Source organism: Humulus lupulus, chromosome 7 (genome assembly GCF_963169125.1).
Source record: "Humulus lupulus chromosome 7, drHumLupu1.1, whole genome shotgun sequence".
Lineage (NCBI taxonomy): Eukaryota > Viridiplantae > Streptophyta > Magnoliopsida > Rosales > Cannabaceae > Humulus > Humulus lupulus.
The window spans coordinates 133,317,955-133,339,036 of record NC_084799.1 but is presented as its reverse complement, the minus strand read 5'-3'; the positions used below and the strand labels follow the sequence as shown (position 1 = coordinate 133,339,036).

General features: G+C 36.3%; 1 protein-coding gene and 1 pseudogene across 1 annotated transcript; both read right to left on the bottom strand.

Annotated features, from left to right (window-relative positions):
* Nucleotides 1-9,118: 9,118 nt before the first annotated feature.
* Nucleotides 9,119-16,615, bottom strand: LOC133792202 (uncharacterized). The gene is made up of 10 exons (XM_062230119.1): nt 16,601-16,615; nt 15,954-16,061; nt 15,728-15,853; nt 15,521-15,621; nt 13,236-13,308; nt 13,088-13,148; nt 12,825-12,974; nt 12,440-12,729; nt 9,749-9,815; nt 9,119-9,355 (listed from the first exon to the last, which is right to left on the bottom strand). Exons 1-10 carry the CDS (start codon nt 16,613-16,615, stop codon nt 9,342-9,344), a joined length of 1,005 nt encoding a protein of 334 aa, XP_062086103.1. The 3' UTR covers nt 9,119-9,341.
* Nucleotides 15,999-16,079, bottom strand: LOC133792925 (small nucleolar RNA snoR128; annotated as a pseudogene).
* Nucleotides 16,616-21,082: the final 4,467 nt, after the last annotated feature.

Here is a 21,082-nt window from a genome sequence, read left to right as displayed (position 1 = left end):
GCCTTGATTTAAAACTTATTCTACATTATTAGAGTCGTGAGTAGATGTCTTCCCTGCCACGCTAGTTGAAGTCCCGTATAGGAAACCAACACCTATTTGAAGGAGATTAGTAAAAGAGATACAAACAGATTCTTTATATTCCATAACAATTATGGACATGACACTAATGTGTGTAATCAGTTCAAAGACGAGATTGAATTTCTTATTCGACAACACCATCAACCAATGAGGAGGTATGTTTGCTTTCAACTGAACCAACAACTACCTATTGAGGGTGCTCCTCATGCACCAGTCTAGCCATTACTATCTGCCCTAGTAACAGGGCGGCTGGACATGATCTGTGGAGGATCACATTTGGCTGGTGACAGTAGAAAGGCCATGGATAGATATGCCCGAACACTACGTTAGGAGCCTGGTGATCATGTATTGGCTATTGAGGAGTGAAATCCAAAAATGCCTCGATAGGAATGTAAACCTAGTATTGGCTATCGACAAAAATCATGTTATGTTCCCGCACAATGAGCCCCTAGTCATTGAAGCGCAAATCACTAATATGATAGTTGCCAGGACAATGGTTGACAATGGCTATTCTTTTAACATATTGTTCAAATCAACCCCTAGAAAGGATGAAGCTGTATGTGTTGGGACCTTGAACAATGCACACAGACCCTTTATGGTTTTACCGGAGAGGGAATGTCCCCAGTAGGAACAATCAAACTTGCAATCACTATTGGGGATCCACCATGTTGCGTAAATTTAAGCAAATAAAATTGTGCAAGTGCATACAGTCGACAACAAGTAATATAATGATAAGTAAGATCATCTCCATGGGGATTGATTATTTTAATCAATTATTCTAAACTTTAACTAAGGCAACTCAAGAGCGAAAAATATAAAATCAATAAATTGTAAACACTAATTAAAAAGCAAAAATAAAATTAAAATTAATTAAACAACAAACAATTAAGTTTAGAACAACAAAGTAATAGTGTTATAATGGATAAATGAGCTAAACTCGTAATCCCCCTATTATGCAAGACTGGAATTATTGTTGTGACAATGTTGTGAGATCAGTGCGAAAATTCTTGGTATTTCTAAATTGCAAGACCCTTTTTCAAGTGCAATTATGCAAGCATGATCCAAATGAAATTTGCATATGTTTATGCTAAATTAACACAAAAAATAACCAATTAAACCACAACACAATAAATATATGCATGGTGATTATATATGTCTATATAAACACATAAATCAAAACTTGAATTAACAACATGCATCACTCAATTCCTAAGTCTATTAATGACAACAATATTCATTTCTATAATTAACTCAATTTCTTACTAAATTTGATCAAGCAATACCAAGAGTATTCAATATAAACAATTGTGTGAAAAGCATCGAATCTCATAGATTAAAAATAAAGTTCTAAGTCTTACATAATAGGGTTCAAAGAAAGGTCTTAGCTACTCTAAAATTGAGTGAAATGTTAAGTTAAATGAATAAAATAACTATATATTCATAGAGTCACTACTCCAAAAATACCTTTTTAGGACACTCACATAAATGCGAGTCCTAACAAAGTCTCCTGGACCTTTTAGGACTTGCGTTGTGAGTCCTTAAAGAATTTGTGCGAGTCCTAAAAACTATGTGTGTCCTAAAAGTTTGAGTTTTTTTTAAACAAACACCTCCTGGACTTACGAGTCCTAAAAACTTATGTGTATCATAAAATTTTGAATTTAAAAAAATTGGGGTTTATTAGGACTCGCACTATGTGTGTCCTAAAAGTTTGAGTTTTTTTTTTTAAACAAACACCTCCTGGACTTTTTAGGACTTGCGAAGAATGTTTTTAGGACCCACATTGCGAGTCCTAAAAACTTATGTGTATCATAAAATTTTGAATTTTAAAAAATTTCGAATTCCTTCCAATTTTTTTTAACAAAAGTATTATTATTATTATATAATTAAAAAAAAAACAAAAAAAATCACACAGCCCATTTTCACTCTCTCTCCTCGGTTCCCTCTCTCTCTCCCAAAGTTCCTTCTCTCTCTCCCTCTCGTTCGAAGTTCCAACGCCGAACGCTGCTGTCCCATCTCTGGCCACCGCCACGCGCCGAACCAATGGAAGCACCGTCCCCCGAAACCCCCAACCCCCGGAGATGGCGACCTCACGCGCGGACTAAGGTCCTCAACGGGGCACTTGAAGTTCGGTCGTTCATGGGTTTCTGCCAAACTTTCCGAGCATATTCCGGCCACCTCGAGCCACCACGAGCTGAACCACCACTACCACCACCACCATACTCCTTGCTTCTTGGGCTTTAAAACCCAATATTTTTTTTCCAAACCACCATCTTTTAATGGTGGCGCCACCACCTTCACCGGAGCCCCGCCGCCGGATTCAAAACCCACAAATTAATTTTTTAAAAATAAAAAATAAAACTTTTCAGGACTCGCAATGCGAATCCTAAAATACATTCTTTTAGGACTCGCATTGTTTTTAGGACTCGCAACGCGAATCGTGAAAAACCCCAGTTTTTAAAGGCTCTCAAATAGAGGACTCGCGCCCCGCGAGTCCTAAAAAGCCTTTTTTTGTAGTAGTGAGTAATAACCATCCCAAACTTACCCCATTACTCCTCCCAAGTGATGAATCTAATCCTAAGACATCTCTAGACATTCCTACATGCAATACACTACAATGCAAACACACAAAAGACAAACAACAAAAACTAAAGGACATGTGCAACTACTACTAGGAATCAAACTTCACAAGTATATGCTTAATTAGGCATATCACTTCTCAAATCGAGCTTTCATAAGGTCGCCTATGTGTGTGAACAAGCCAAGTCTTCAAAAACCGAGTTGTCAACCAAACAAAGTTTTGAATGCTTTCCCTCATGAGTGTGTGAATAGATCTTCCCGTAAGACCTCTTTTTATATTATTATTTGTTTTCATAAAGCAAGATAAACTGAAATCCCAAGGTTTTACTATGTTTTTATATGTTGATTCAAAGACCCCTCTCCACTAATGTAGTTGGCTAAGCAAATTACATCAATAGGTCTTCATCAGGTTGTAATGTAGGGTAGGCTAAGGGTGTGGATTAATATGGATTTTTGGTAGGCTAGAACCCTTAAACCTAGTTTGTCTTGGACCTCTCAAAAATATTACCTTCCTCCCCAAGTATGCAGATGTCAATCCCTAGTACATTTATTGAAATCCTTCATTTTTCTACAACCACATGCTCTAAAAAAACTACTAAATATATGCATAGATTTTTTTTCTATTACTTTTTCTCTGTTATTTTTTTTGAGTGAAGCAACATAAATAAACTCACAAATAAAATTAAAAAATGAATAATAAAACTAAGCATGTGGTGTAGAAAATTTACAAGAACAATTTCCCTTTATTACAAAGTTCCCACCCCCAATATTTTTCACAAAATAATGTCCAAGACATACTAAGCTCAAGGGTTGGTGAAAACAAACAAAGGAAAAAAAAATCACAAAGGAATTTTGCTTTCTTGCTTGGGCGAAAACAAATAAAATTAGGCTATCAAGCTCAAAAGGGGTTACTAAGGATAAAAAAAATTATGAGGTACGCATGAAAAACTCAAACGGTCCAAGAAAAATTCCTACATCCTCTCTAATTCACTAAGCCTTCTATGATTTCGCCTTAAGGGGTTCTATTGAATCAATTCTAAATATTAGAACCTTAATACATGTTTAGATTGCTCTAGAAATCTTAGGTCCTATGGTTGAACTAAGTGCATCAAATAGGATCCACATTCTCACTTAAATATGGCTAAGAACTCTCATATTAATTTCTCAAGGCTCATTCAAACACTCAAGCTACCTATATTCAGCCTATAAAATTTTATCACTGAGTTTCATCCCTAATTCAGCACTTACTTACATATGCAAATTTAATTCCTAGAATAGACTCATGCAAAAAACTAACATGCAATTAAAATTAAACAACTAATGGATGAATTACATCACCCCAAACTGAAAGTGATGCAATGTCGCCATTTCAAAAGACAGAAACAAAACACAAAAAAAAACTAAACAAAAATTAAACGAAATAGTAGTGCCAGATCATCTCAAGGAAAAATTATAAACTGAAATTAAATAAAGTAATACAAAGTAAACTTAAACCTCCCTCAATGTTGGTGATCGTTCTCTGGCGCAAATTTTTGGTGCGGATGGTATGTCTTGTACAAGTATTGGGGAAATAGCGCCATGCCTTGAATTCCATGGTGTGCGTTAATGGCTGTGTCTCGGGCCTCAACATATGAATAATAGGCTTGTTGCTGCCTATTTGAGTGCTAAATTGGCCCTTCCAAATTATTAAAGTGCACCTCAGTTGAAGGACCAACCATGTTGGCTTGTTACTCATATGGTGGATCATCCCCGCCAAGTGCCTTAGCCAAGCCTCCCGCTATGATACAACCTGTAGTGTGCCCTTCAAGTTTCATAGGTGCCATACCTAGCAGCCCCGCTTCTTGGCATATTTTTGGGATCAATGATGGAAAAAACAACATCCCGCCCTTTTTTTGTGCACACTCTTTGATTTCTTCGAGATGATCTCACCCACATCAATTAGTCTCCCTTCCATGAGACAGAATACAAAAAATTCCCTCTGCAATGTAAGTGTGGATAAGTGAGATGTCGGCATTAAGCTGTGGCGAATGAAATACAACCACACTTTAGCTTCAGAGCTCAAATACCTCCTAGACACCGTGAGACTGCCTTATGTGGAGAAGTCCCATCTAGCTCCTTCTTTTGCAATAACGGTAGTCACCTCTGCTTATATCTCATCAATCGATTCCCGTAGCATAAACATGTAGTCATCTCCCCTTCCACTCCATACACATCATACACATCATTAATGGCCTTTGCTGTTAGAGGTCCTTCACGACCTTTATTTGTACTACTGTGGCTTCACTGCTAGTGAGATTAGCGTAAAATTCATAGACTATTGCTTCATCGTACCCTGCTCGTGCTCCTCCAAAACTCTCCCAACCATATTCTAAGCATAATGATTGCACATATAATGGTATTTCACTTTCTCTGTTGCAATCTAATTTAAACCCTTTTTCTCCCCAACACTTAAGGTGGGCAAATTTTTCTTGGTATCGCAATGCCGGTGCGTCATTGTGAAACCGAGCTGGTTCACTTGGACCTGCGTTGTTTTTCTTTGTTGATTTCTTGAACCCCATTTGCTCTATCATAAAGTTTGATAACAATACACAGTGAAAAAAGCTCAATAAATTCTAGCACAAATTCCCATAGTAGAAAGTTACAATCGACTAGCACACTAACCACCCCCAAACTTCCAACAAGCTATTCTTCAAATTAATAAAAAAAAAATATTTTCTTTCTATCCTTGAGCAAGAAACAAAATCACAACTCCATTATACCCAAATCAACGACCAAGGCAACCACAGTGCCAAATATAAAGAAATTATCAACACACTTAGTTAGCAATTCCAAGCACCTCGAGACTTAAATAACAATATCAAGAGAAATTACCTCTCCTTGAAAGAAAAATTGTGCGTGTAGGTGCTTGCATCGTGGATCTCATGCTGGGTGTGTGGTGCGATGGGTCGTGGCTGACGACTTAGATCCGTGAGTGGGGAGTTGTGCCAGTGATGGGTATCTCGACAGTGTGGGGGAGGGGGGTCTCATGCTCTCGTGGTAGTAATGGTTGTGGCTGGTATTGGGGTGGGAGAAGATGGGGAAGATGAAGTTGAATTTATGGCTAAGGTAAAAGAAAAGGGAAAGGTAGATAGTTTTTCATTTTTATCATCATTTTGACTTCTTTTTTTTTTCAGAAAAACACCATTAAAACAAACCCCTTTTTAAGCTCCTCAAAAGCTTTTACACATCCCTCATCGAAAATGAAAGGAACACCCTTCTCTAATAAGTTGCAAAGTGGCTTGGAGATCTTGGAAAAGTCTTTAATAAATCTCGTGTAAAATCCTGCATGGCCCAAGAAATTCCTTATATGCTAGACTAAGATAGGATTGGCAATTTCTCAATAATTTCAATTTTTGCCTTGTGAACCTCAATGCCTTTACTTGATATTTTATGCCCCAAAACAACGCCCTCCTTCACCATGAAATTACATTTTTCCCAATTAAGCACTAGATTAGTTTTTTCACATCTCTTGAAGACTTTAGCCAAATTGCTTAAGCATTCATCATATGAATCACCAAAGACTGAGAAATTGTAACGACCCAAAATTGATAATAAGGCTTAGGGCTTTGATAAGTGTGCCGGGAGGGCATAATTGGTTTATGTGTATGTCTAATTGGTTAAATACATGGCATGCATGATTGATTTGATTATATGAATATATTTTATACATGTGGGCCCTTTATAGCTTATAAAGGCATATTTGTAATTTTGGCCCGTTGATGGCATAAATGTGATTTCATGTGATTTATGATTGAGACCACATTATTATGTGGATATATTTTTAGCATATGGCTCGAGACGGTCCTAGTGAGCGGATTAGAAAAATACTCACAGTGGGGTTAAATACCTGGCTCGGGGGGAGCCTAGGGGTATTCTTGGGAATTTAGAGAATATTTTGGGATTTATTAGATATTGAATAAGTATTTGGTAATTTATTGGATGATGGGATAAATTGGTATATATTAGGAACATTTGAGGTATTAGCGGGAATTGGAAAAAAGACTATATTACCCTTAGAGCAATTAAAGGGCTAAGTAACTCAAGGGGGGCATTTTAGTCATTGTATTGGTTGAGGATGAGATCACCTTAGGTCTAAAAGTGTTCAGAACTCTCTAGATACAAAAGGCAGCCTAAAACACTCTCTCTCCCTTTCCTTCTATACAATTCTCCATATCTCTCTCTCTTGCTCTTGAAGAAATCTTGATCAACTGAAACTTTGAACTAGGGAGTACAACTGGGAAACATGGGAATTAAGCTCAAGGGTTGAAGGATTGAAGTTGAGGGTTTAGCAACCAATTGAGGTAAGAATTTTTTCTAGTTTTAATTAAGAATTCAGGTCATTTGATCAATTAGTTTAGGTTCTTGAGTAAAGAGAAAATTGGGTGTTATTATTGCTTAAAATATATAGTTAGGAGTCATGGACTCACACTTCGAATTTGGTTGAAGATTAAGTTGAATTGTTGAGGTTTTTGCTTGCAAGGATGAGGAGAGAACCCAAAAATTCCGGGTTCGTAGGGGCGCGCCGTGGCCTGCATGCCTAGAAGGCCTTGGGTAGGCTCTCTGTCTTGAAGGCATGTCGTGGCCCTAGGGGAGAAAGTCACGGCCTGCCTTCCCCTAAGGCTTCGGGGTTGTGTCTCTAACTTAGGTAATTTCTACTACCCAGTTTAGTTGAAATTGAGGTCCAGGTGGCTAGCTAATGTTTCCTAAATATTTATATGGATTGGAAATTGATGATTAACCATTGGCTACTATGACTAGGTTTATCGCCAAGGCTCAGAACTGAGGCTCGTGCTTGGGACCGTTTTGTATTCTCTGCTCAGAATTTGAGGTGAGAAAATTGCACCCTTGAATGGTTGTGAACGGGACTGAGATTCCTAATACCTGAGTATGAGTATTGTATGACTGAATGGTCGATATGGTATATGAGAATGAATGGCCTAAGAGAGCCGGAGCTGATGACTTGCGCACAAGACGCGGCTCGGCCTATGAGCCGGGGTTAGCTAAATAAAAAATGGACTCGGCCTAAGCGAGTCGGAGTCTGTTGAGTAAACAAAGGGCTCAGCATAAGGGCGCTGAACTTGAGCATTTGTATATTGATTAAGATATATTTCTAAACGTACATGTTCATTGTTATTAGTTTAATGCGTATGATTTGTTGAACTTCTAAATCACTGTCTTATGATTGATTGATTGTTATTACTAACTATGTGTTCGTTGTTATGGTTTTCTTGTTGGGCCTTGGCTCACGGGTGCTATGTGGTGCAGGTAAAGGCAAGGGAAACTTGGACCAACCATGAGTTAGAGAGCTCTGGGGAGAGGTGTACATTGTTAGCTGCTCGTCCGCCACAGTCGAGGGATAGTATAGGGATAGAGCCTTAAATTTTTATTTTGCCATTAGAGTGGCCACTGTTTGTATAAAAATTTTTGGAGTTGTAAATTATCTTTTAAACCCTGTTTTTTTTTTTAGATCCCATGTACCAAACATCTAATTTATTGAAAATTAACCATTAATGATCAAATTCTTTTAACACTAACCTCATAGTTAACTTTAGGAACACATTATTGTTCAAACGACTTGATTAGCAAGTCTTGCACTATTTTAAAATACACATTGTAACGATCTTCGTTATCTTGGGTGTTACAACTTGGTATCAGAGCCGTCTAGGTTTAAGGGTTCCTGAAGACTGCCTGAGCATGTACACTCGTCGCTAAAGACAAGCTCGACTCAGGGTTTGGTAATTGTATATATGTGATTATATGTCTAAATGTTTGAATGAAATATAAATGCTTTATTGCATGATTAATAAGGAACATGAGATACTGATAGGGCTTGGCCCTTGACTGTTGTTTGGCTGTTATGAGACATTCTTACACTACAAGAAAAAATGCTTTTAATAACACCAAAAATGTGTTATCAAAACATACAATAACACTTTATGATGTGTTAAGACCGACTATGTTATCGTAGGTCAGGGTACTTTACATAACACTTTATCAGCGTTATACAGATGTGTTATTGTACTGTCAGCGATAACACAATTTCTGTGTTATTTTAATATATAGATAAATGTTGAATTATGTTATTTATAGTTGATTATATAACACTTTTTTTGTGTTATACTACACTTTAGCATGACACTTATTTTGTTATACTACACTTTAGTATAACACTTTTTTTGTGTTATACTACACTTTAGTATAACACTTTTTTTTGTGTTACACTACACTTTAGTATAACACATTTTTTGTGTTATACTATACTTTAGTATAACATATTTTTTGTATTATACTAGACTTTAATATAACACATTATTTGTGTTATACTACACTTTAGTATAACACATGTGTTATATTAGCTTAGAGAAACATAATCTTTTTTTACTTACACAAAACTAGGAAAACAAATATGAAAGTTGAAGCCAAATAAGGTAACATAAATATATTTTTATTAATTACTCAAAATGTAATTACAATATTTAGTCTACTAGTCTAGGCTTAAGAAATCATATTACAACATAATTTATGCCCAATTTAGATTCCTTTATCACTAAATACAAAACAAGAAATGTACACAAAAATTAGTGAAATACATTCTTCCATTCTAAAGGCCTCAACTACAAATGTTGTCAAGAATTGCTCCAAAGAAATCATCTCAATATACCTGCACATTGTAAAAAAAAATTCCTTTTATTATTAATATGAAGAAACAATTCATACATTTTGTACTAACTTCTATCCCCATTTATTTATTCTCTAAAGACCTAGCAAGGTTAATTACTCTCTGTAAAGTTCAATACAAACATAGCATTGATGTGTAAATAGCTTTGGCAAAATTCTCTCTGTGATAGGTAACCAACAGGGCATCAAGTATGGCATCCAAATTAACAAGTAGAATGTGAATATGACTGTTAGAGGTCCTTTATGAAGCCCATGCTATTCCTCTTATTCTCCCAAAGTTTCTCTTTCTTTCTTTCATGAGAACTTCTAAGATTTCTAGTTGCATAAATTTTTAAGTTTTTTAGCCTAACTAAATAACCATACACACACACCATACCTGAATCATGTGCCATACACACCGCCAAGCTTTTCGAGAAAAGACAGGAGCCATAATTTCCACAAACCTGAAACATATTCAGAAAGTACTGTTAAACTTTACACCGTTCAAAATATCTTTCCATAAAACAGAAACATATTCATATGAGAATCACTTCTAGGTGGGCTCTATCTCATGCAATGGGCTCTTGTGACTCAATTCATAAAATCTCAAACCATCCAAACACGACTTTAATTCATTTTATAAGTAAAAATCAAATATTGAAAATCAAATGGATTTGTTGCAGAAACATTGGGTAAAGGCCAATTTGATATATTATTATTTAGATAATTACTATGTCTTGTATAAGACAAACTAAAGTATCAAACAAAAACTCTGGAAATTGTCATGTTTTAAGTTCATATATGGGAATATGACATTATGAAAAAGGAAACCTCATCAAAATTCTGCCAGGAAGAGATGCTTTCATAATACTATGTGGTAATTCATTTCAAGAGGGAAACTATAATATTTTATGAACATAAGAAAGGTCCAGCCTAATTCATTGCAAATATAAAACAATACCAAACAGGGGATAGGATACAGCAAAAAACACAAAATAACAAAGAAACCCAACAATAGCAACAAACAAGATTTCTAATGGAAATTCTCAATCCCCGGTCATTACAATGCAAGCTGGATTGATGATAAATTTATACATAGCTATTAGATATGAAGAGCATGAAGAAACAAACTATCACCAATATCAATCAAATCAACTATTACTGGTAAAAGATGTTGTGGGTAGTGGGTACTAGTCCAGCAGTCCTTATGGTTTCAAATTTTTTGCAAAAGATAAGAAGAAACGTCGCTAAAGATTTTTATATTCTAGAGAAAGCACAAAAATTACCCTCAAATTTTATTCTAGAGAAACTATATAATGAGAAGTAAAATCACGCAATACAACACTCAAATTTTATTAATCAAAATTATCCATCATAACATAACATACTCACAGCAAAAGAAAGGCCTTGCTTGAAGCACCATAAGGTGGGACCAAGCAAGACACCAAATATCAAAGGTGGGTCATGATTTTTCTTCTCAAGAAATGAAAAGTTGCATTTCTACATGCAGCTTTTCTTCCATGGAATTCAAACAAAGAAGTTGGACTAGAAAGTCCCCAAAGTGATTGACCTAACTGAATCTCAAGTCTTCTTCAAGCAGCTGTATGGGAAAATGAGTCTAGTCTACCCTTACATAGTCTTCCAACAGGAAAAGAAACTCTATACCTAATAAACTTACAATAGAAACTTGAACAAAACTAAAAGAACAGCTCCCAACAGCAAAGAAACAGAGCCAAATGACTCTGTTTATTTAGTTAGCAAACTATGGAATTGATTTTTATTTTGTTTTTCTTTCTCATATCAGAAAAATAAAGTTACAATTATGCCTAGCATCTCTGATTTAACAAATAAGTAAAGCAAGAAAGAAGGAAATAAAAAAGAAAAGAATAGCAGAAAAACCACAAGGGCCCAACATACACTACATCCAACCAATAAGAGAAAAAGAAAAATCTAAAACGCAACTATAATGGAGGCTATCTAATTGCCAGAATAAAGAACTATACAAAAGGAGCACCCAGCAGCATAAATAGAAAGTAATTAGACAAAAGGGTGGTGGAGAGCATGTGATAAAATAAATAAACAATAATAAAAGAAATATAGAAAAACATAATTATAAATCCAATACCATAATTGTTTCTATTAACCTGTACATGCAGGGATATGTTAAGGCAAGACACATTTTTCCCAGTGAAAGAATAGTTTATATGGAATAAATTTCAGCAAAGTAAAGGAGATTATTAAACAATGTGAAAATGCACAACAAGGCTATATGGCTACAGGCTATATGGCTACAGTCAAATTAATTTCTTTTATTATTTCTACTTTTGAGTATGTGGTGGACCAACTTTTACTCAATATGCATTTCTTTAGATGGAGCCTGAAACAACTATCACTATAGAAAAAAAAAAGTCCTTTTGTACAAGTCAGATTAAAGCCTGAGAAACTCCATCGACAAGGATTAGTGTGATTCTCCAACATTCTAACACCTATGAAAATTATTACCATCAAGCTTTTACTCATTACTACACTTTTTTACCTTTTCGACATTCCTTTACGAGGATTTCTTATTCTCTATTGTACTTATTCTACAGAAAAGTTATCATTTTGTCACAACTTGTTAGTCACAACAAAAAGTTGTTTGTAACTAAAAAAACAACTTTAGTCATAAATTGTCACAAACTTATTCTGAACCCCATAACAACTGGTTCACCTTTTCTATTTAGCATATCATTTTCAAACCTAAGTAGAAGCCAGAGATGGGGTATTTCAAAAATCAATAATTATTACTTTCACTGTTTCACAGACAGATTCTTTATCCCCCCAAACAAATAAATATTTATGAATATAAATAAATCACCCCCTAAAAATATCTTAACAACACAAAAAAGGCCAAAGGTTTAAACTTTAAAGATAGAAGGCATCTTTTGTTTTTTGCTGTGTCTACTTCAAACTCTTCCCAAAAAAACTAAACTCAGATGAACCAAGTAATAGTCTTTATTTTTTATTTTTCCTTTCTAAACTTCAAATATTAAAGAATATCCTCACAACTCATTCCCTAAGATCAAGATGTGTGAGAAAGAGAGCTTACATTTTTGGTTTCATCCTGAATGTAGATGGGTCGGTCATGGCTCCAATTTGTCATAGATTCTTGGACATACTTGTACATGTCTCTGGTGATTTGAGCCTTGAGCCGTGGAGATTTAAAGAAGCCACGCACTAGTCCATGGATTCTCCTTTGCAAGCTTCCATTGATAAGCAAAATAGAAGACTTTCCCATCAACTCAGTCAGAGATTTTGGGTAAGAAGGCACAAAAACCTTTGCATCAAGTACCAACAGAAAGAAGTTGTTAAGAAACCCAATAGTTTTTATAATTTGACCTTGAATAATGAGAGAAAGAAGTTCAAGTTAAACCAAAGAGCTGCAAGTACCAACATAAATTATGAACTAATAGCATCCTGAAAATCATTGAAACATGATGAAGACAACTGAAACAACACAATATAACAAACCTCAACAGCTCCTGCATTCTGAGGATTATACACAATAAATTGCTGAAATTTGAGATCATTAGCGATATTTTGATGTTCCACAACTTCCCCCCTAAGTATTATTCTGAAACTTGCTGGTAGAAATAGTTAAGAAATGCAAAAAAGAGATGAGTGAGAGATAGAGAGAGAGAGGGAGCCGAGAGAGACAAAGAGAGCAGAAATAAAAATGTAGAAAAAAAATACAAACCTAAAAAATGGGACAGATCTTGAGCTGAAATGGTCCTGCTCACAACATTGTAAATATTTTCCTTTATGAGTTATTGAAAAAAAAATACCAAACTGAATTGACAATGTTTTGCACCAAGGGTACAATGTAGAAGAAGAATAAAATTTACCATTCTTAGAATATCTCCATGTTTCTTATCCTCTGCTTCAACAACTCTGTCTAGAATACCCCCTGATGTGGCACTAAATGTGGAGAAAAAGAAAAATTTACAAAATTAATTAAGTGAAAATATGTCAAAAGAACAATTGAATTGAAGAAAAGATGAATTTTTCATAGGAGTTTCATTAAATTGCAGAGTGGGAACTCAAAGGGCTGTCCACAAGGAAATAGAACAAATCCATATAAAGTCAGAATAGATCAAACTCATATGACTTTATTTGATTAGTTATTATAATACTTTTCTAATAGTCTAAACTTCTATGGTGTATAATTTTGATAAACTTCTTCATCAACAGAAGTTTAATGAATTATCACCTTTTCTAATGCTATTCTTCTTACTATGCTTTATGTCTTCCCTTTCTTTTATTATGCAAAAAACACAGACCAGCTGAAAAAAACAATTTGAAAACAATACTTTTGTGTAAAGTTTCAAGAGAAACATGAACATAAACATGTATATGTAGGAGGGGATAGGTATCACTGAAATATTAAATGCAATTGTGGAGAGGATTCCCCCACCTCAAGATACTGCCGATAGGCCACTGAGGGCTTTAATATTTGATACAGAGCAAAAGCAGAAACTTTTACCTCCGACCCAGAAGACAATACAAAGCAGTTTGCCGACAAGGATGAATTTAGTCAAAATCAATGAAATTAAAGATACCGAGAAACGAAATCAGCTCCAAAAACAAAGAATATGAAGAATGGTAGGTATGAAAAGAGTAAATTGGGATAATGGGATTTTTTTGATTGAGGCAAAGGAAAATCCTAAGAGAGAGAGAGAGGGACAAAAGGACTAGGTGGGGTTTGGTTCCGTGGAAGAAAGAGGAATTTTCTGAAAAATATTTTCTTTTTATTTAAATTATAATCTGACGAAAGAGTAGAGAAGAGAAGACGGTGTTTCCCTCTTTGGTTTTTGAGACACTAAACAACACAATATTCATATATATGTATGTATGTGTGTATATGATTAGTCATAGAAGACGTGAAGTTGAGTGAATCCTCTTCAAACTTAATAAATTTTCAACCTTTCTCTCTTAAACTTAACCCTTATGGAAAAAAAAATTGAACTTCTTTTAGCTTTTTCCCCAATAAAAAGGACAAAAACAGAATAAAATAAAGAAACTTCACAGAAGAAAACAGAGGAAGCAACAGAAGAATCAACTATATGTTCAATATAATTTGACTAGCAAGTTTGAACTCAATTACCTGTACTATATGCCTTTGAGACAAAGTAAGTATTCCAACCAAGCGATAGTACAGAAACTTGAAAATGAAGCCAATAACTTGGAGCTTGTTTTGGTGATTGTCCCAAGTAAGCTTGTGCATAGAACTTTCTCAAGTTCTTTGTAACATTGTCTAAACTTAAATACTGTGCCTTAATTCTAGTGTTCTTTTGACCTGAGTCAGTAAAAAATGCATCTAACTCGGTGTCAATAACAAAGGTTCACAAGAAACAGAAAATGAGACATGACAAGAAAATTTCTTAAGCTAAAAAGTACAGGGAATCCATGATTTTCTGTTTACATGATTTTCTTAAGAAAATTTCTTAATTTTATATTTTTTAAAAAGTATCATTTTTTTATACAAAAATATTCAAAATGTGTACAAAAAATAACACAACAAACCCTTGTTGATTTTATTTATTACGTTAAAATTTATTTACACAGTTTTATTTTGGGAATTTACCCCAAATACAGTAGTTTCTCTTTCTTTCTTTTTTCCTAATTTTACGTGTTTTTTTTAATTTTGTTTCATTTTTATATGTGATGTTTTTTTTCCTAGTTGAATGCCCTATAAACATAGGGGTGCTATTCATCAAAACTAAACAAAATAGAGTTCTGAGTACAAGTAAAAAAAGAAAAACATAGGAGGACTAAGTCATGAGACCAGCAGAACTAACTAAAATAACCAAAATCCAGAAGAAAAAATACAAGATAAACTGAAGAGAACTCAAATAGCGGTCACTTAAACCAGCAGGAAAAAAAAAACTAAGCTTCAAGAAAAGGATAATCATGGAGGGAATATCTGATGGTAGTCGTAAAAAACTGAAGGGTTAATAGTAAGTATATCCACCTCTCAATTAAATTCACAGTTTGTATTAACATTACTAAAAAAACTCAAGGAACATGGTATGAAAGTAAAATTAATAATGCAAGCAATTAACTCCTCCCTTCTTTTCTGCAAGTCATAAAATAAAAAATGGACATGACTACTCCAAATGTAAAGCATTACTCATAATGCGAAACATTTAATACTTTTGCCTTGAATATTAGATAGCGAGATGCGAACCAAACTGTATAGCCAAGACCAACAATCTCCAACAGTTTGGGGAACTGATTCATTTAATTGAATTAAGCATATCATCAATATGCCAACTTAGGGAAAAACAATCTATTGACTTGATTGAAAAACAAAGATGCTAAGGAAAAGCCTACACACCACCGGGATAGAATCAATTGCTCCAACAACAGCTGATGCTAGCAACAGGGTAAGCAAGGCACCGCCACCAAAAAGTAAGAAAGAGTAAGTGTCTTCGGATTCAAACTGCAAGTAGTGAAAAATTATCTGTTAATGACAATTAAACTTAGTATACTGACATATCAGTATGCATGTGTATATATCAACAAACAACAAGCATAACAATAAACATGAAACAGTGTTCTACCCTCATCTTATCTACTAAGAAATTGTGCTTCTGGAGAACCTTGTGTTGCTCAGGTAACCGTTCAGGATAACGACTCATAAAGCAAATAAGTTTAACTTTCATCACTTCCTGATCTCATCATAGCAAGTAAATAAAAACAAACATCATTTTTAAACACATGATAATTTATAGTTGTCGTGGAGCCCAATAAGGTGAGCTTTTGTAGTGGGATTGGAGAAAAATAAAGACATAATAATCTTTGTTACTTATATCTCCTAAATTGTACATATATACGAGCCACTCATTTTAACTGATATAAAATATCACTTTATTGAGAATCATAAGTTTATTTAAAGATATTAAAGATACTAACCATTTGCATAAAGTCTACGAATAACAACAAATTAATACCATCTATGCAAAACTTAGATAAATCAAGTATTAATTGGGGAATAAAACTGAAAATATTACACCTCTAATAAATTTGAATATTGTCAATTTAGATTAAAGATACTATTCACATATATCTCAGTGAAGCATTTATTCAAACACTTCTAATGCATTATTTAAAAGATTAGTAATATATACTTTAAAAAGGCAAGCAAGACCATCAAAAGCAGTAAAATTATGGAACATAGCACATCCCACTATATATAACTAAAACTTACCTCGTTCACACTCATAAATCCATTTATATATATTTATAGCTAAAGAGCATAAATACACGGGTCTTACACTAACACTTACAATCATTATAATTCCAAAACTCATAAAATTGATCACTATGATATCAAACTGATTAACATATCTCATATATATGCATATAGCTGGCCGATGGTGGTGGTGGTGGTGGAAGAAGAAGGAGGCTTGTCTTCGATTCTAACGGAGGTGATGACATGATTGGGCTTAGTGGAGTAGTTGAGGGTACTTAGATTAGGAATGTGGAACAGAGAAGTGGGCAGTTCTTTAGGCAAGCATCGAAGCTTGAGTTAAAATCCGTACATACACAAGAAAATAGAATTACAGGTTATTGAGGAATTTAATCAAACAGTTTATATGCACACCAAATTTTGAAAAGAACAAAATATAATATCATCTTAAATGGATTTATATGTTCTCACACCTTGAAACTGTATTTACAAATTAGCTATAGTGTAAAACTTATAATTTCTTGTTCGGTCTTTTTATGAAGAGAAAAGATCATCACTATCATACTAATCAATTATAGCAATTAAACTAATTTTTTTCCATTTAAAATTTCAAAAAAGAAAAATAAATAGAAAAAAAGAAAAGAAAAGAGAGAAGAGTTTGTGTTGTGTTACCTTCTGAATACAACTGGCACAATTCCAGCACGGTACTGATCAATTTGAAGGAAAGCAGGCTCGGCCAAATCGAAGTGCTGGAGCGGAGGATTACACCAGCCACCGTTGTCCTTGTACAGAGCAAAGTTTGGGGGACAGAAGTTGGTGGCGGTGACGGTGATGGTTCCGGCGAGGCACCACCAGTGCATTATTTCAATTGGATTGAAACAATTTTTAAGCAGCTGAGTAAGAACATACCTATTTGTTGAGGATACGAAAGCTTTTCAGGTGGTTTAGAGAAGTCGCGAGAATGATTGCTAGAAATCCATGAGGATGATTGGAGAAATGGATGAGACAATCGGGGATGAGGAGAAATGGGAGAGAGAAAGATTGAGAATAAAATTCTTGTGGTGTGGTTAGGTGGTCGGAGCTGAGGATGATGGTGGTTACGAGAGTACGGCTAGGGCGAAGGGAAGAGAGAGACGAGAAGGAGAAGGGGAAAAAAGTTATGAGAATTGGGTCTCTCTCGGGTCTCAAAAATTTTCAGGAGAAAAATGAAAAAAATCTAAGTGGCGCGGGATGGAGTATTATTACCGCCCTTTTTTTCACAAAGTGGCCCATTATAGTACTCTAGCATAACACTTTTTTTATTAGTATTATATTCATGTGTTATGGAAATGGGTATTTGGTGTAGTGTTATTAGCATTGCTACTGCGTGTGAATGAATATTTGAATGCTTGTTTGTATTTTGATTGCATTTGGTTGTTTGAGTTTTGAAGGTGGACTATGGAAAGATTATTAACCTGTCATCATTTCCTGACTGCCGAGTCGTTGATTGCAGATAAACTTGGATAGCTATGCGTCTAAGGTGATCTATACGACTAGCCGGCACAAGGTCTGAGGCTAGAGATGATGATCAGGGCCAGAACCCTCCACCAGTCTCTGAGAATTAGCAGCAGATACTTGATAATATGCAAGCTCGGTCACAAAGCCAAGAAGAGCAGATCCGCCTCTTGAAACAACAGGCTTCGTCAGGGATTGCTGCATCTATTTTGCCACTTGTAATGGCATCATTGGTACAACCAACTGAGGTTGGGAACAGGTGGGAGCCACTGTATGAGCGTTTTAGGAGACAACATCCTCCAAACTTTGAGGGAGGCCAGATCCACTGAAGGTCGAACAACGGATGCATATGATTACTTTATCCTGGATTTTATGAGGGTGGAAGGTAATGACAGGGTGGCCTGTGCAACCTATATGATTAAAGAGGGTGCATGTATTTGGTGGGAGGTGGCATCACAGCCAGAAATACTATAACGTTGCCATCAGGGCAGCGAAGGTGAATGAGTTTGTTGGGTTGATATAGGGCAACATGACAGTTACTGATTATGCCCTGACTTTTGATAGGCTTGCAAAGTTTGCACCAAATTTAGTGCCTACTGATGCAACAAGACGTGATAGATTTATTCGAGGGCTTAATGCTATGATAGCCTGAGATGTGGGAATCACAACAGTATCTGGGGGAACAACTTATGCCCAGGCTATTGAGAAGACTCTTACTACTGAAGAGGCGGAGAATAAGATTTGGAAGGGGAACGCAGCGAGACGGGAGGTTCACAGGGTGGTGCCTCCATACACAGGGTCTGGTAGGGGCAGAGGCCCTGGTGATTTAAAGAGGAAGACCCCCGACACTTCAACCACTCTCGGTCCTGATAGGAGGGGTCAGGGTGCTCAGGGTGGCTGCCAGGGAGGCGGTGAGACATGGAGAAGTTACCTAGAGTGCACGAGGTGTAGAAGGCACCATTCGAGTGAGTGTCGAGCAAAGGCTTGTTATGTGTGCGGGGTGGTGGGACACCTCAAGAAGGACTGTCCAACAATAAAGAAAGAGGAATCAGGGAAGGTGCATAGCTTGACTCCAGCTCGAGTGTTCACCTTGATGCAGGCAAAGGTTGAGGCTAATCCCTCGATAGTGATAGGTCAGCTTTCTAGCGCTAGCACCTCTTATAATGTGTTGATTGACTCTGGTGCTACACATTCATTTGTTTCTAGTAAAGTATTTGATAGATTGTGTAGACCTAGTGAGTATAATACTGCGAGGTTTGGGACTTTACTGCCTACAAGGGAACTGGTAGTTTCTAGGAGATGAATTAGAGCACTGCCTATGATGGTAGAAAGTAGGGAACTATCAGTAGACTTGGTCAAGTTATGTATGGATGTCTTTGATATGATTCTAGAAATGGATTGGCAGGCCAAATATGGGGCTACCATTGATTGTAGGATGAAGATGGTGACTTTTGAGACTGAGGGAGAGGATCCCTTTATTTTCGTGGGTGCTGTGCAAGGACCCTGCATACCCATGATATCAACATTGAGGGGAGGTTGTATAGGTTTCCTAGCCAGTGTGGTGGATACCACCAGGGTTATTCTAGCACGGCTGGGAGAGACCAGGTAGGTACGTGAGTTCTTGGATGTGTTTCTTGAGGATTTACCAGGACTGCCACCGCACTCAGAGATTTAGTTCATCTTCGAATTAGCACCAGGGACAAAGCCAGTGTCGAGGGCACCATATAGAATGGCTCCGGCGGAACTGAAGGAATTGAAGATACAGTTACAAGAGCTTCTTGATTTGGGGTATATCAGGCCTAGCATCTCGCCATGGGGTGCTCTGGTTTTGTTTGTGAAGAAGAAAGACGGGACTCTGAGAATATGCATAGACTACAAAGAGTTGAATAAGTTGACCATCAAGAATAAATACCCCTTACCAAGGATTGATGACTTGTTTGATCAGCTATAAGGAAAGATGGTGTTCTCGAAGATTGATCTTCGATCTGGTTTTCACTAGCTGAGGATCAAGGACGAGGATATACCGAAGATGACCTTCCGAACGAGGTATGGGCATTATGAGTTTTTAGTCATGTTGTTTGGTTTAACCAATGCCCCAGCAACATTCATGGACTTGATGAACAGGGTTTTCAAGGATTTCTTAGATTAGTTTATGATTGTCTTCATCGACGGCATCTTGGTTTACTCCAGTTCAAAGGCAAAACATGAGAAACATCTTCGACAGGTGTTGCAGAGATTGAGAGAGCATAATTGTATGCCATGTTTAATAAGTACGAGTTCGGGTTATCAGAAGTGACATTCCTTGGACACATTGTTGGTGAAGATAGGATTAAGGTGTTTCCAGCTAAGGTAGAGGAAATGAGAGAGTAAGAGAGGGTCTGATGATTGATACATCATTGCAGGAGGTTAGAGGGAATGTCATAGCTGGAGTGACTAAGGGCTACTCCATTTCAGAGATTGGGTTGCTACGGTATAAGGGTCGGATTTGTGTACTGACAGATATGGGTATTAGGCGAGAAATACTTGATGAATCCCATACTACACCATACTCACTCCATGCAGGCACCATGAAGATGTATCAGGATCTACGGACATTATATTGGGGGCCTGGGATGAAGAAGGATATAGTGGAGTACGTGGCCAAGTGTTTGACCTGTCAGCAGGTGAAGGCTGAGCATCAGTGACCAGCGGGGTGGCTACAGTCTTTAGGTATTCCCGAGTGAAAATGGGAGGATGTTACTATGGATTTTGTGTGAGGTTTACCCAGGATAGTGGGGCTACATGACTCAGTGTGGGTGATAGTAGACAGATACACCAAGTCAACTCACTTTCTGCCATTGAAGACGATCTATACTGTGGATCATTATGCGGAGCTGTACATGAGGAAGATTGTACGTCTCCATGGGGTTCCTAAGTATATAGTATCTGATTAGGTTCCCATATTGTAACGCCCTACTTCCTTAGAGCCGTTACTAAGTGAGTTTAAAACGTGCATTTAACTTGCTA